At 42.9% G+C, this 16,032-nt stretch overlaps 1 protein-coding gene across 4 annotated transcripts in view; it reads left to right on the top strand.

Annotated features, from left to right (window-relative positions):
* DCAF1 (DDB1 and CUL4 associated factor 1) overlaps positions 1–16,032 on the top strand; it is a 52,677-nt gene that overhangs the window by 12,405 nt on the left and 24,240 nt on the right. For all 4 annotated transcript variants that reach the window (XM_083726488.1, XM_083726487.1, XM_083726486.1 and 1 more), the window contains exons 2-13: positions 1,832–1,949; positions 2,459–2,535; positions 3,828–3,901; positions 4,675–4,788; positions 5,825–5,962; positions 7,931–8,404; positions 10,333–10,434; positions 11,615–11,773; positions 12,510–12,686; positions 14,468–14,677; positions 15,465–15,634; positions 15,816–15,940. In XM_083726488.1, coding sequence (XP_083582614.1) covers positions 1,840–1,949; positions 2,459–2,535; positions 3,828–3,901; positions 4,675–4,788; positions 5,825–5,962; positions 7,931–8,404; positions 10,333–10,434; positions 11,615–11,773; positions 12,510–12,686; positions 14,468–14,677; positions 15,465–15,634; positions 15,816–15,940 — 1,930 coding nt within the window. In that variant the 5' untranslated portion in view covers positions 1,832–1,839. The remainder of the gene's footprint in view (positions 1–1,831; positions 1,950–2,458; positions 2,536–3,827; positions 3,902–4,674; positions 4,789–5,824; positions 5,963–7,930; positions 8,405–10,332; positions 10,435–11,614; positions 11,774–12,509; positions 12,687–14,467; positions 14,678–15,464; positions 15,635–15,815; positions 15,941–16,032) is intronic.

The following is a 16,032-nucleotide window of genomic DNA, read 5'->3' as shown; positions in this document are numbered from 1 at the left end:
GGGGCAAATTTGACTCCCTCCCCAGCTCCAAAATTGGGAGGAAGGTTGGAGATAATTGAGTATGTTTCTTAGGAAAATGGGGTGGCGGAGGAATGGTGGTTTACACATATTAAACGTAACTAGAGTATGTATTTAGAAAAGAGTGAAGATGATTTTGGTGCTATGAGTGCCATGAATATAGGAAGTCAAGCCATAGGCCCATCTCTTTCAGTATTGTTTATACTGACTGGCATTGGCTCTAGGGTTTCAGACAGCACATTACCAGACCTACCTAGAGATGCCAGGATTTGAACTAAGGACCCTCTGATGTTTTACCACTTTGCCACAGCCCTTCCTCATAGAAGCATGGTGACAAACTGATGAACCCTAACCTTCCTCTCTTGAGGTAGTAAGGGAAGCTGGGGGTGGGAGGATATTATTATTATTATTATTATTATTATTATTATTATTATTATTTGCCATTGCTGTTCCAAGTGCCTTGCAAGGAAGTGACGAATCAGCAAGATGCAGTCCTTTTCTAGCTTGAAGCTGCTGTGGGGAATAGGGGTCATCCTCACAATTGCACTGGGCTTCTGATGTCCTTGGCAGGGAAAATCACTATATTCTGTCTCCAGCTCCAAGCTGGAGGTGAATGCTGGGGTTTGTTTTTACAGGAAGAGTCCCCTCGCCCCACCTGCTTTCCAAAATTGGAACTAAAGACGAAAGCAGGAAATGTTCTCTGTATTTTGGCAGCACAATGAAAGGTGGCACAATGGGTCAGTTCTTCTGGCTGTTAAGCAGAAGTTTGGTGGTTCAAGCCCACCCAAGGATGGCCGTGAGCAGGATTCCTGCTCTGAAGGGCGTTGGACTAGATGACCTTGGTGTTCCCTTCCAGCTGTACAATTCTATTATATTTTTATGTGTGCTGGAAGCCGCTCAGAGTGGCTGGGGCAACCTAGCCAGATGGGTGAGGTACAGTGGTACCTCGGGTTACATACGCTTCAGGTTACAGACTCCGCTAACCCAAAAATAGTACCTTGGGTTAAGAACTTTGCTTCAGGATGAGAACAGAAATCGCGCGGTGGCACAGCAGCAGGAGGCCCCATTAGCTAAAGTGGTGCTTCAGGTTAAGAACAGTTTCAGGTTAAGAACGGACCTCTGGAATGAATTAAGTACGTAACCAGAGGTACCATTGTATAATTAATAAAATTATTGTCATTTAATTCTAAGATTTGGGAAAGTCACAGAGTCACGGTCACTGCCTATTTTTGACTGGACGCCAAAGCCAGCCTAATGTTGTGGATCTCTGTCCTGCTCTTCTTTGGAAAGCTCAGAGAGGTTTACTTGTATCTGCCAAGATACACTGTTCATCCAGACATTTATTAGGTCCGCTCAGACTTAATTTAAATGATGCTTCAGTACTGAATACTCCCAGGTGATTCACATTGCCCTTAAAAGACACCACAATTGGCCTTTCTTGAACAGTGTTTGAGTCTTCAAAGAAACAGAACATTGAACCATTTTACAAGTCCAGTTTCTGTCCTTAACTCAAGGGTCCTTTTGAACTCTTTGTCCGTCATTATACAATGTGTCATCTGCCTAGAGTTGTACACTTTTATTTGCCAGGGGCAGGGAAATTGTGAAAATCACTTCATCTACCCAGCTTAATTTAATTGTTCCTAGTAGGAAGTAGACCCCATTAATTTCAGTGCAATTTGCTTAGGGCTGCAGCATTCGTGTGTAAAAAAATGCTTTTGAAAACTCAGATTTTTAAATTTTTGTTTGAGAAGTAATGCCTTTGAGAGCTGATCTACTTTCCAGTTGGTACTGATTTCCTCCCTTCAACCTTTAGGGTGAGTCATGACTTCATGTTCTGAACTTGTGGATTCCAAGGCTGAGCTTACTGCTTTGCTGGAGCAGTGGGAAAAAGAGCATGGCAGTGGGCAAGATATTGTTCCTATCCTTACTCGGTAAGTACAGTTATTCAGAAGTGCAGTTACACAAGCAATGCTATACTCAGTCCTGCTTGCAACCTGCCTACCCAGTGAGGCTTTTCTGAAACAAGGAGGGGCAGAGTGTCATGAAAAAATTATGGCAGAAAAACAAGGACTTCGAGAGTCCTTAGTTGCAAGTGTCTAGCAATTTTTTTATGATACTTCCCAACATAGAAACCCAACAAATATTAAAGGAGAGCAGATGTTAACATAAATGCTTTCTTTACTGTCTTCTGGGTTCTTGTGTTGGTGGCTGCCTTGTGAGGGCAGACATCACCCATTTATTCCAAGGCAGCATAGACCTTGTTTCAGCAGGGTGTAGCACTTCAGAGTCTCATTTATTTCCTTTGCTGAATTACTGCTGTGTGTCTCAGTCATCTGCAGTACAATTGGAACGTGGGTGGGTGAGTGGTTTTTGAAGTTCTTTAGCAGTGTTCATTCTGAGGGGGATTTAAGTGGCTCATGTTTCTTCACCCCCTTTCTAGAATGTCAGAATTGATTGAGAAGGAGACAGAAGAGTACCGCAAGCGAGATCCGGATCCATTTGATGATAGGCACCCTGGTAAGATGCATTGAGAGCATACAGATCCACTGTGACTTCATTCTTGCTCATGTTGTAAACGAGAGAGAGGGTGGGAAGGCCAAGACCGCAGAGATGTAGCTCCACAAAGTTGTATCTGCTAGGACGGCACTCAGATTTCTTCCCAATGCTTGACACATTTCAACAATTCCTTTCAGAATTTGCCCTTCCATCTACTTTAGAAATAATGCATATAAAGGGGGGGGGAAATGTGGGCATACCTCACACAGTGAAAACCCATAGTCACGTTTTTGTGCTGACACTTGCTGAGCTTCTGAATCCTTTTTAGCGGCTCAGTCTGTAAGTAGTGTAGCAAAGTCGTGGGGAACCTTTGCATGCACCCACAGCTCATCAAACACTGCTGGTGGTCAAGGATGATGGAAGTTATAGTTCAACAGCATCTGGATGGCTGCATGTTCCTCACTTTCGGTTTAGTGGTTTCTTAGGCCAGTGATATATATTTAAACAAATTAGGAATAAATTGAAAGCAGACTTAAATTTATTGTGAGAGGCCTGGAATGAAAAATGAGAGACTCAGCTGTCGCAGAGCAAATAGAAGGCAGTTTTCCAGCTCATTTAAACCTTCCTACTTATATCTTGTTAAGGTTGATCAAACAAAATTTACAGATGTGCACATACCAGATACCATGAAGATAATTTGAAAGAAATGTGAGGGATTCTACTTTATACTGGAATGGCACACAGGTCAAGGCAATGATACACCATATGAGGTGGGACTGCCTAGCCTTATCTTGCTTTTGGATCAGTGTTACCAAGCGGATTAAGTTAGTGTTGCAATCTTCTCTTCCTTTTTCTGTGTATGCTGTCCTTGGGGTTTATTGGGTGGTCAGCAAGTTGGATTAGGAGGTGAGATTTAATATGTTGAGATTTTTTTTTTATTAGGTCTAGACATTTCAGTTCTTGGATATTTTAATAGAAAGAATGACAGTTAGTGCAGTAATAATGTATTACTGTTTCTAGTTCAGTTTTCTAAATACGTGTCATTTGCCTTGACTATCTTTTTTGGCTTGATCGTTTATAAATCTGTGAACTATGTGCTTTGCATTAAACATAAGGTTTGTTTTCTACATATAAAACATTTTAAAAAATGTTACTCAGAATGCATTTAGAGAAAAGATACATGTGAAGCATCCTTTCACTTCTAGCTAGAAAATTTAGCCATGCCTTTTAATCTGCATGCTACATACTTTGCTATTTAGTATTGCTAGTCTTGTTTGGAAGACAAGCTGATATTGTTGTCCATCTCTTTCTAGGTCGGGCAGATCCAAAATGTATGCTTGGCCACTTGCTGAGGATACTCTTCAAGAACGACGATTTCATGAATGCAGTGGGTTTGCCCTTTATATTTTTCCATAGATTTGCACATCAGGACTGCTAGGAACTTTTCATTATTCTTTTACTCAGTCATATTTTTGCCTTGAGTTAGGGGTACCAGAGTGATCATTTTCTTTTAGCTTTGCTGTGTGCTTAATTAGGAATGTACTTTCCAAGAACCAATATAAAACCGATATAAAATCTTTCTAAGCCTGACTTGTACAAGTTACAACAGCAAGAGTATAAAGGAGAGCCTTCTGTTTGTTAACTTAATATGCATACCTGCAGCAGCTTCTTAAAAACAAAACAAAAGCAAAACGGTCTTTGTGCCTTGTCTGGCTCTTCCAGGAAAGTGTAGATTCAATTTGGCTGTTGGAATTCCTGCAGACTGTGTGGTCTGAGAGGATTTGTAGACAATGGCAAATACATTTAAAATTTATTTTTTTAAAAGCTAGCTAGGGATGATGGGAGTAGTAGTCCAAAACCAGCTAGAGACTCAAGTTTGGGAAACCCTGTTCTAGGAGGTGGTGCTGGGGGCTTCAGAGAAAAGGAGGAATTGATGAAAAAGGCCTCCATCAATGGGAGCCAACAATGGATCGTTGTTGCTTCCATTCACAGAAGGGTAATTCAGGCTCTAAGCCATAATAAATTGGCTTCATTCAGAATAAGGGAGGAAATATTTAATATTTCTTGCAGTCCAATACGGCATGCTTATGCAACTTATTTTTCTTATATGGATCATTTTTTAATAGACAGTACTATTTAATTCTCTTTATCTCTTTTCAGCTGGTGAATGCTTATGTGATGACAAGCAGAGAACCACCTTTGAATACCGCTGCATGTCGACTCCTTTTGGACATCATGCCTGGGCTGGAAACTGCTGTCGTCTTTCAGGAAAAGGTCTCAGATATAAGATGATGCTCACATAGCCTTCCTGTTGACCATTTTAGCAGTCTTCACTCTCTCTGCTATTTCTAGAGACTTAGGTAGTCAGCAACTATGTTTCAAAGGAGTGAGAAATCAAAAATCCGTTTTAGGGCGCCTTAGAGTCATTATGCCAGCTGTGTAAATTAGTTCACAAAAGACAGCGTATAAATTTCACGAAAGTTACCAGCCTAAATTTTTTTTTAATAGCCTTCTTGTCAATACAGATGTGAATTTCAAATGGTACTTTCAGTCTCTCTGTCTCTCTCTCTCTCTCTCAAAAACAAAACAAAAAAACAGGTTTTCCATGTTCTTTGGGTCTTTTACGATAAGGAAGCAACTCTGAAAACTTGATCATGAGTTGAGGCTTACAGTTGTCTTCTGGACTGTTTGCAGGTCTCCCACGAGAAACAGTCTCAAACTTCCAAATACAATCCCCAACTGCAATATGTAGTGGGTAGCGGGAAGTGGATGATACTTGCATGAAATTCCCGAGCTTATGTGACCAGGATCCAAAGAAGTGATATGTGGTTAGAGAAAAAACTTTCTTTGCTGCATTTGCTGCAGCAGTTTGTGCTTCATGAAGGAGCAAATGGCTGTTCAGTTGAAAAAGTGACTTGCCCCTCACCAGTAAGTCATCCCACAGCAAGAATAACAAAAGGCTGCTAGTATATGCATATTAGCACTACTTCAGACCTTGATTATACAGTTCCATTGCTTAGTGGACCTTAGCTTTTGTAAGTGTATAATAATAGTGTATTCTGCTGTACACTCATATAATTACAGTGTGATCCTTGTGAAGTCAACAGAAGTGCTTCAGGATTACTGTGGAAAATAATCCACAGTAGGTGTTCTAGTTGGAAAATGCTGGCTTACACTTTGGAAAATATAGGAGGACTTCAGATATTCCCCAATTCTTGATAAATTTTATTTTTTTCCCTTTGTATATGGCTGTGGAGAGGAGAATTTATCTGCTAATATCTGTCCTTCTCCCCATCCCCACTAACTCTAGGAAGGCATAGTTGAGAATCTCTTCAAGTGGGCACGAGAGGCTGATCAACCTCTGAGGACATTTGCAACTGGATTGCTGGGAGGGGCCATGGAGAACCAAGACATAGCTGCTAACTACAGAGATGAGAATTCTCAATTGGTAATACTCATGGCAAATCCGTCACACCCATTGTTAAAAGCAAGCACTTGCAAAGCATAATTGAATTCTAAGACTTTTGGGGGGCTCATTCCTCACAGATGTGATTTCAGAAGTTGCAGTGAATGATGGAAAACTGGAGGGGAATTTGCATGGTTCTGCTTTATAGGAAATTGCCATACTGTACTTGTCCTTTGCAAATGGAGGAAATAGATTCATATCGGAGTATTGATTCTTAATGTTTCTGCTCTCGGTAGCATATCTCATGCTTATCTGCCCTGTAGCTGGAAATGTGCTTGGTGTGGTGTGTTCATTTCAAAACCTGGAGCAAATGGAGTGATTTATTGTAAAAGTTTGGTTAGGTTTGTATACTGTCTGTCCACCAAATGTTGCCTAAGGCACTTTGCAGCAATAGCACAAAAATCAAACACCTATACAGTGGTGCCCCGCAAGACGAACGCCTCGCAAGACGGAAAACCCGCTAGACGAAAGGGTTTTCCGTTTTGGAGGCGCTTCGCAAAACGAATTTCCCTATGGGGTTGCTTCGCAAGAAGAAAGCCCATAGGGAAATCTCCGGGGACCTCTTTTAAATGCTGGCGGTGGGGAGCAAAGCCTTCCCCCCCCCCTCCGGCCTTCAGAAGAGGTCCAGGAAGGCCGGCGGGGGCCGAAAGGCTTTGCTCCCCACCGCCAGCATTTTAAAAGCAGTCCGGGATAGCAGGGAAGCGCTTCCCGCTATCCCGGATGGCTTTTGAAGGCAGGCGGGGGGGGAGCAAAGACTTTTGCCCCCCGCCCGCCTTCAGAAGAGGTCCAGGACCTCTTCTGAAGGCGGGCGGGGGGCAAAACTCTTTGCTCCCCCATGCCTGCCTTCCCGGGAGAGGGGAGAAACGCAGCGCTGCGTTTCTCCGCTCTCCCGGGAAGGCAGGCAGGGGGGACAAAGACTTCCCCCCCCCCGGCCTTCAGAAGAGGTCCAGGATCTCTTCTGAAGTCGGGCAGGGGGCAAAAGTCTTTGTCCCCCCTGCCTGCCTTCCCGGGGGCTTTTAAATCGCCCCGGGACAGCGGAGAATTCCTCCGCTGTCCCGGGGTGATTTTAAAATGCTGGCGGGCGGCAGCGCTGCCGCCCGCCAGCATTTTAAGATTGCCCCGGACAGCGGAGAAGTCTCCGCTGTCCTGGGAAGGCAGGCGGGGGGGAAACAAAGACTTTCGCCCCCCGCCGGCCTTCAGAAGAGGTCGGGGGACAGACTGTCCCCGGACCTGGTCTGAAGGCGGTTTCCATAGGAACGCATTAATTGATTTTTAATGCATTCCTATGGGAAACCGTGCTTCGCAAGACGAAAAACTCGCAAGACGAAAAGACTTGCGGAACGAATTAATTTCGTCTTGCGAGGCACCACTGTACAAAATAATAATAAAAAACATAAAAACCAGAGCAGAGGAAACACTTCAGTACAATCTGTAGAACAGCGAGCTAAAAGGGATGTCACGAACAGACAGGAACAAATGGGGAGTTGCCTTTAGAATATATGTTTTATTGTTGTAAGTCTCTTTGAGACCTACACAGTGAAAAGCGGGATATAATTTTTAAAGCTAACAAAACAAATTGAAATACTGATTTCACATGTTAGCCGTGCAGATCGTTGGTCATAGATGTATTTGCCTGTAATCACCAAAGATCACCAGGTCTTTCTTCCCATGTCCATTTCCCCCTGCACTCCTACAGTAGACAGAAAATGAAAATGAACTGTCTTTGCATGGAAATTGCTTTAAACACAAAAACTATTTTTTTAAAAACCCAAACCCTCCCTGCCTCCTTGCCTTTGGTCCTTTTTTTTGTGGGAGAAGGGCACATGGACTGTTTCTCAATCAGAAGCCAGGGTAAAAACGCCTTGTATTTCTCCTTCCCTGGTCTCCTGCAGGCTACTTGACTTGAATCTGCTTATCTGAAAGTGCTGCATCCTTTTCTTTTTGCAACAGGTGGCGTTTGTGCTTCAGCGCTTGAGAGAGCTGCAGGTGAATGAAGTGAACACGAAACACGAAAACAAGCGGCCCAGTCCTCGGAAAGTACCCTCAGACTCTCTGCTGCCTCTGGATGAAGAAGCTGTGGACATGGATTATGGGGAGATGGCTGTGGATGGCGAACAGGAGGAAGTTACAGGGGATATGGAAATCTCATTTAACCTTGACTCAAATCACAAGACTAGTAGTCGGGTGAACTCTGCCACAAAAAAATCAGGGAAGCAACATGAAAGAGAGAATTTCCGGAAAGCAAAACAAAAACTCGGCTTCTCTTCGGAGCCAGAAAGGATGTTTGTTGAACTGTCTAACAGCAGCTGGTCAGAGATGTCTCCTTGGGTGATTGGCACGAACTATACCTTATACCCTTTGACCTCCGCTATAGAGCAAAGGTTAATTCTGCAGTATTTGACTCCCTTAGGGGAGTATCAAGAGGTAGGTATACAAAGGCAAGGAAACAAGCAATGTCTGGATGGGCTCCTTTTATGATCCAATTAAATTGTGGTAATGGGGGACGGTTTGGAATGATGATGATTAAAATTTGTATATCGTCCTTCATCTGAAGATCACAGGGCAGTTCAGAATTCAAAAATTCAAAATGAGAATACAAAAAACCAAAAACAGACCAATCACCCCCTCCCACAAATACATTTAAAAGGCCATAGAGTGTTTAATCAGTCAAAGGCCAGGTTATAGAGAAATGATTTCACCTGGCACCTAAAGATATGTAATGAAGGTAGCAGCCAAACCTTCCTGGGGAGAATATGCCGTAGATGGGGAGCCGCCACAGAAAAGGTTGCCACCCTCCAGACCTTGTGAGGGAGGCACATGAAGAAGGGCTTCAGATGGCGGGCTTAATTTGCTTAAATTTAATTGCTTGAAGATGTGTCCAGAGCAGGGGTCAGCAAACCTTTTCAGCCGTGGGCTGGTCCACCGTCCCTCAGACCATGTGATGGGCCGGACTATATTTTGAAAAAAAATAATGAACAAATTCCTATGCCCCACAAATAACCCAGAGATGCATTTTAAATAAAAGCACACATTCTACTCATGTAAAAACACGCTGATTCCTGGACCGTCTGTGGGCCGGATTGAGAAGGTGATTGGGCCACATCCAGCCCACAGGCCTTAGGTTGCCTACCCCTGGTCCAGAGCATCACACAAAGAGCATGTAAATGAGATAAATGAGATCTTGGAATTGTTTTCTCAGGGTTTTTTTGGTGACTCTTTGAGTTGAGAGAAGGAGATGTTCCTCTGTAGACAGTGGTGGGAAACCTCTGTCTCCAGGGACTGAATGTGATCCTCCAGGCTTCTTTGTCTGGTCCTTGAGACTTTTCCAGGCCATGCTTCTTCCGCAGGCAACACCCTTTGATAGGCCTGCTCTGTATTGTCCTTAAGTGCTGTTGCCTGGGTGGAATGTGTCCTTGAACTCTGCTGGATAGGGAGAATGTGTGTGTGTGTAGAACAGAGGTTGGCAACCTTATCCGAGGATGGGCCGGTCGACGTTCCGTCTGTCAGAGGATGGGTAGGAGCATGTGCGCACTTCCGGGTCTGAGGAGCACCTGTGCACGTGCGCACACACTATTTCCGGCGCTCCTCCAACCCGGAAGTACACTGGAAATAGCGTGTATGCATGCACAGGGGCACTTCTCTGTCCTCCACGTGTGTGCACATGCTATTTCTGGCGCACATCCGGGTTGGAGGAGTGCCCATGTGCATGTGCACAGGTGCCATCAACCCAGAGGTCAGTTGCTGTGCCGATAAGAGCAGGTGGGGGGTGGCAGGGATCGCCATGGGCCGGTTAGACAAACCTCATGGACCGCTACCGGCCCATGGGGCTTAGGTTGCCGACCCCTGGTGTAGAAGCATCTTCCTTTGGCATGGCTGGAGTGTAGCCCCCTGTACAAAGGTCAGAGCTGCATTCATTGCTCTACCCAGGGGTATATGGTCCCTGGAAGGTGGTCCATGAGGGAATGGGGCTCTCAGACTGAAAAAGGTTCCCCACCCCTGCAATTTAATAATTCGAACATATGAATGAGAGTTAACTATTTAAAAGAAGTGCTGAAAAGATGCATTTATTAAATTTCTTTACTGCCTTTCCTTCAGTGGTGCAATGCACATTTGACAGGAGGCTCTTCTTGTCTCCCTTTCTTGGACAACCACCTTCATCTAAAATTGTTGAGAAGGAACTTGTTAGCTGAGCCGTAAGAAATACAAGGTAGTGTTGGTCACTTGACAGAGATGGATCTTGACTGTTGTCAGTATTCGCTTGCCTTTAAACTTAAGGGGAAGGGAAATGATTCTGTCAAAAGTGCTCCCCACACAATTTTTTCAACAGTGAACTAATATATTACTTTTCTCAGCTGCTTCCCATCTTTATGCAACTTGGATCAAGAGACCTAATGATGTTCTATATTGATTTGAAACGGACCAATGATGTACTGCTCACCTTTGAAGCCCTGAAGGTAAAATGACAGCAGAGCAAATTGCTTGTTAACAAGTGGTGATTCTGTGCCAATTATTTTTTTCTGTGTCAGTTATTGAAGTATATAATTTTGGACCTGATGTCTAGTTAAGTAGTGCCAAAGTTGCATTCAACTTTGAGTTTGTGTGTTTTTGCTCTTAAGTTTGATTGAGGCAACCTTCATCTGCTCTTTTCCTAACAGGGTCAACGGTTATCTGTTTTATTAAGTATATTTCCTCTGACTTCTTTGGTCTATTTATTTTATTTATTTAAAACATGTCTATACTGCCTTTTATTCAAAAATTTCAAGTCGGTTCACAACAATGTGAATATTCCTTAAAATCACTGTGTTTAAGGCTACATTTATATAGATTTTTTTTAAAAAAATTAAAAACCTAGAATTCAGATTTAGCTTTGATTCTAATCGTGATGCTGCTGTGCTTACTTGAATGCATTTCTTAACTTCTCAGCGCTTCATATCCTCAGCCTTTCACATTCTCTCATCAAAGTGTTTCTTCAAGACAAAATAAATTTGCAGTGTTAATATTCTCCCTTTGGTCTTGGAAGCAAACCAGTCCAGAGTCTTTTTGTAGGCCAAGAAAGGCTTCAAATTTGAGTGATGCAGTCCCAGATAAATTTGCTATCCAGCTGCTTTGAATAAGTCAGCTGTTTCCTTGGTACTGCACCCAGAGTTTCATGTTATGTTGTTGTCTCCTGCTGCTTGTGTTGTTCCACTAAATTTAACGGGACATAAAAAGGTTTTCTCCCAAGTTCTGCTACTGCTGCTGCCTTGAGATGAAACTGCAGAACATTGGTGCTATTTTGCACTTTAAATCCTTTGCAAGAGAGAAGATACATTTTCCTTGCTCAGAATTGCCTTGTGTTTTACCTTTGAAATGCATAGACATGCAAAACAAACTTTTGTGTTCCTAAATTGTAGGAAAATATCTGATGGCTACTTTACAGAGTTGATAAAGCTATTAATAGGCGATTGAGTTAAAAGATGTTCTTGTTATACCAAGGCCACCTTTTTGCTCTCAGGCAGGTGCAGTCCAAGAAGGCAATATCCTCCTTCCTTTACCACTCTGTGCAAATTGCAGAGAAGAGCATTTCACTGGTATCAAAGAACTCCAAGGGTTTGTTAGTGGATTTCTATATTGACTTTGGGTTTCTGTTCGCAGTATTTGGCATCGCTGCTGCTCCACAACAAGTTTGCAACAGAGTTTGTTGCTCATGGAGGAGTGCAGAAGCTGCTGGAGATTCCTCGTCCTTCCATGGCAGCTACAGGTGTCTCCATGTGCTTATATTATTTGTCTTACAATCAGGATGCCATGGAAAGGGTAAGATTCCATTCTGCTAACAGAAATTGTAGGTATTTAAAATACAGTGGGCTGCATAGGGTAGGGGGAAACAGTAAAATTTGGGTGACTTCCCTTGTGCAAGCCAATTTCCGAAAACCTGGAAATAAGTGTTCTGGTTTTTGAACATTTTTGGAAGCCGAACATCCAGTGTGGCTTTCGCTTGAGTGCAGGAAGCTCCTGCAGCCAAACGGAAGCCGTGCCTCGGTTTTCTAACATTTCAGAAGTCAAATGGATTTCTGGAACGGATTATGTTTGACAACCAAGGTATGACTGTACCAAACTTTTTTGAGCTTGGTACATCTAGCACTTCGAAAGGAATTTGAAAGTGATTGCAAAGATCTTTGCTATCCTTCCCAATTGACATCATAAACATGTTGCATGTGCTTCTGAATTTTGTCACAACCATTTCCCCAACGTTCTTAGCTTCAAGCATACTTCACACACGTTCTTCTTAAACGCCTGGATTGATTTTGTTAGTTACCTGCTTTATGTTTTAACTCTGATCTATTAATCATTAGTTGCTTATCCCAACCACCATCTTAAGCAAGAATGCAAAAAGTTTTTTAAGTGTGACTGCAGCTGAGACTGCAAGTGTGACTGAATTATTAGATAGTCTGTTGCTTACTGTGCGGGGCATTGTTGAGGGTTAAAACAGAAATTACATGTTGTTTCATCAACGTAAGTGAGGATTGTCCTTGCATCTTCTTGTTCTTAGGTCTGCATGCATCCCCACGTGTTATCAGATGTTGTGAACTACACCTTGTGGTTGATGGAATGCTCTCATGCCTCGGGCTGCTGCCATGCTACCATGTTCTTCTCTATCTGTTTTTCATTCCGTGCGGTCTTGGAGCTCTTCGATAGGCATGATGGCTTACGGCGCCTTGTTAACTTGGTAAGTGTTACAGCAGTTTCATATTTTCAGGTGTTTTCTCAGAACATCTTAAAGTGGGGTTGGGGTGCCACCGCCAAATCTTCTGCGCCTCAGCTGGTCCTGCAAGGCCAGAGGTGGGGAACTGGATGCGGATGGTGGGCCAGAAGTCTTACCTCCCTGTGAGTCATCTCTAATAGGTTGGAGGGGCTGTCAATCACCTGACATCAGTAGGAGCAGGTGACAAGTTCAGAGGGATTCCCTCTCAGTGCCCATCAGATGACTTCATCCCGGTGAACCTCAATTTGCAGCCAATCCCAGCCATGTTTTTACATGCCCCATACCTGACGTCACATACAATGTCAAGTGTTGGGCAGATGGGTGTGGTTTGAGCAAAATAGTCTCATTTAGGAACCTTCCTGGACCTAAGTAGGCCTGCGGGTTGGCAGTTCCTCACTGCTGGTATATAAGGTATTTCCTTTCTTTCATCATTTATAGAATATTCTGCTTCTCTGCAATAGATTGAATGGCTGAGATGGCAGGAAGACTGCACAAGGCTAGCTTCATAACCTGTTTAGAAATCTGCTTAAGAACCCTTGTTGTAAACTAGAATTCCTCTTTTCTACAAAGCCTTAAAGCAAGGCTATTTGAAAGTGAAATGAAACTTGACAAAGCTTCTCTTCCTGGCCATGTGGGCAGAAGAGAGGGTGGGTGCTGAGTCTTAGGCTTTGGTCACACTTGTGAACTCTCACTCCCAAGCGTTAAATCATGTTTTAGCATTGTGTGTGAAGATGGCCGCAGTGTGACTGTTACCAGCACCAGCATGCTTTGGGACATCTATATTTCCCCTATATTTCCCCTTCTTTCTATCCATGCTTCTCTTCACTGGCTATAACTTATCCTCCTAATCTTGTCATTGGGTGAGCATGCAATACTTTGTATTGTACATTGGTTTAACTTTTTCTTGTTTTTACATGTTTGGATTTTATTTTGTTAACTCACTTTGATACCTTTTTGGTATAAAGTAACTAACAAATATAAATACAGTGGTACCTTGGGTTACATACGCTTCAGGTTAGATACGCTTCAGGTTACAGACTCCGCTAACCCAGAAATAGTGCTTCAGGATAAGAACAAAAATTGTGCTCCGGCGGTGCAGCGGCAGCAGGAGGCCCCATTAGCTAAAGTGGTGCTTCAGGTTAAGAACAGTTTCAGGTTAAGAACGGACCTCCGGAACGAATAAAGTACTTAACCCGAGGTACCACTGTAGTAATTAAAAACAACTTAATATATGTAACATTTCCGAGATCCCCAGGCAGTTAATTAATAGTAGTGGTAAAGGTAAGAGTAATCTTTACTGCTGTCTTAAGAGTCCTAATTAGAGAGAACTATGGTCTGTGGAGATAAAATGAACAGATTATTGAGGTAGTTTCTTCTTTAGCAATTAAAGTAGAGAGTTTGGTTTACTGCACTGCATGTAAAGGACAAAGCCAGTAAAAATGGAATAACGCTCCTTCCCTTGTGCTTCTCCATTTTCCTGATTCAGTCTTTCCAGGTATGTTACATAATATTTTTTAAAAAGTGAACAGTGATTCTTTAATTGCAAATGAACAAACTGGCTCTATTTATGAGAGTTGCTTTGTCAGGTTGCCTATATGTATTGAAAGCTCTGGCAGTTAATGCAGCTTCTTGGCACAAGTTTTCTTTGGCTGATCTAATTCTTTTATTAGAGTGAAAAAATAAGGCAATAAGCCTTTAGGCGTGGGAAATACCATAATGGCAAATGTGTTTCTTTTCCCTTGTAGATTAGCACTCTTGATATCTTAAACCTGCAAACCCAAGGTGCACTACTAAGCGACGATGAGATTTTTGCCAGCCGCCAGACTGGGAAGCACACTTGCATGGCCATGCGCAGGTATTTTGAGGCTCATCTTGCCATCAAAGTGGAACAGGTGAAGCAGTCACTCCAGCGCACTGAAGGTGGCATCCTGGTCCATCCGCAGCCTCCATATAAGGTGAGTAGTGTGTTTTGTAGAGGAATAGGAACTTTTTGATTCTGTCACCCTTTAGATATTCTTGCAAAAAAATGTCAAAAAAGTCATGTTAATCAAATCTGATAAACTGACTGTGCTGAATGACTTGTGCTGTCCATGTTTTGGTAGCTTTCTGGAATGATTTCTGACAGTTCTTTGTGGAGCTGATTTTAAATGGATGTAGGGAGCACATTATGCTAGTTCTTGCTCAGCCACACTGCCCTTAATTTTTTTTTTTTTTGAGGGCCCCTCCCCATTCCTCTTGTGGAAATCACTTTCATGGGTGGCTCCTTTGTTCCCCCTCCCCCTTTATGATTTTCTGCCATCTGCTGTTTAGGCAAGCATTCCAGCACCATCCATAGTTTTTATTCCAGGATTTTAATCTGCTGTACTGTATTTTAGTACATTTTTAGATCGTTCGGCTTTAGTGTTTGTGTTCAGAATTTTTTGTGCATTTATTTATTTAGCAGAATGGTAAATCTCAAATATTTTAAACTGATAGATACTAAGCCTGAAGCCCTGTCTTCAGGATTGCTTTCTCCTGCATGAGCCTTGAGATCAGCAGATGAAGCTTTGTTCTGTGTCCCAACTGTGCGAGGTTAGATCCTCAAGGTGTGAGCGGGGCAGGACTTTACTTGCAGCGTCACCACAATTCTGGATCTCCCTTTTCCGAAGGCCACTATTGGGTTTAAGGAGCATACTTTTTCTAAAGTCTCATAAGTAATTGATGATGCTAAAAGACTTCTTGAATGCTACCTTCTCCTTTCAGGCTTGTTCCTACACACACGAACAGATTGTAGAGATGATGGAGTTCCTAATAGAATATGGGCCGGGACAACTCTATTGGGATCCAGCAGAGGTCTTCCTCAAGCTGTCTTGTGTGCAGCTCATGCTCCAACTTATTTCAATAGCATGCAACTGGAAGACCTACTATGCTAGGTGAGAGAATTGAATATGGTAACTCACTGCTTGCTTGCATAGTCATTTGCTCCAGGCGAGTGTCTGCCCCATGCACGCTCTTCTAGCCTGGAATGACTGCTCGTGTAATGGATTTGTGTTATTTTGTGTAGCTGATCTTTGCCTTAAAAGGGTTCCACAACCGCTTGCTTTCGTTTTCTAGGAATGACACAGTGCGTTACGCTCTGGATGTTCTGGCCATCCTTACTGTGGTTCCTAAAATCCAGTTGCAGTTAGCAGAGGCGGTAGATACGGTGGATGAGGGAGGAACTTCTATTTCCATTGTGGGTATGTAGAACTTGACCTTTTCAGTCGCTTTCCATCCTTAACTTTATAAATCTCTTCACTGGTTGCTGAAATTTTCAGTAAGCTTTACGCTG

Source organism: Podarcis gaigeae (genome assembly GCF_964106915.1).
Source record: "Podarcis gaigeae genome assembly, chromosome: 2".
NCBI classification, from domain to species: domain Eukaryota; kingdom Metazoa; phylum Chordata; class Lepidosauria; order Squamata; family Lacertidae; genus Podarcis; species Podarcis gaigeae.
The sequence above is the reverse complement of the archived record's forward strand: the minus strand, read 5'-3'. Positions and strand labels throughout refer to the sequence as shown.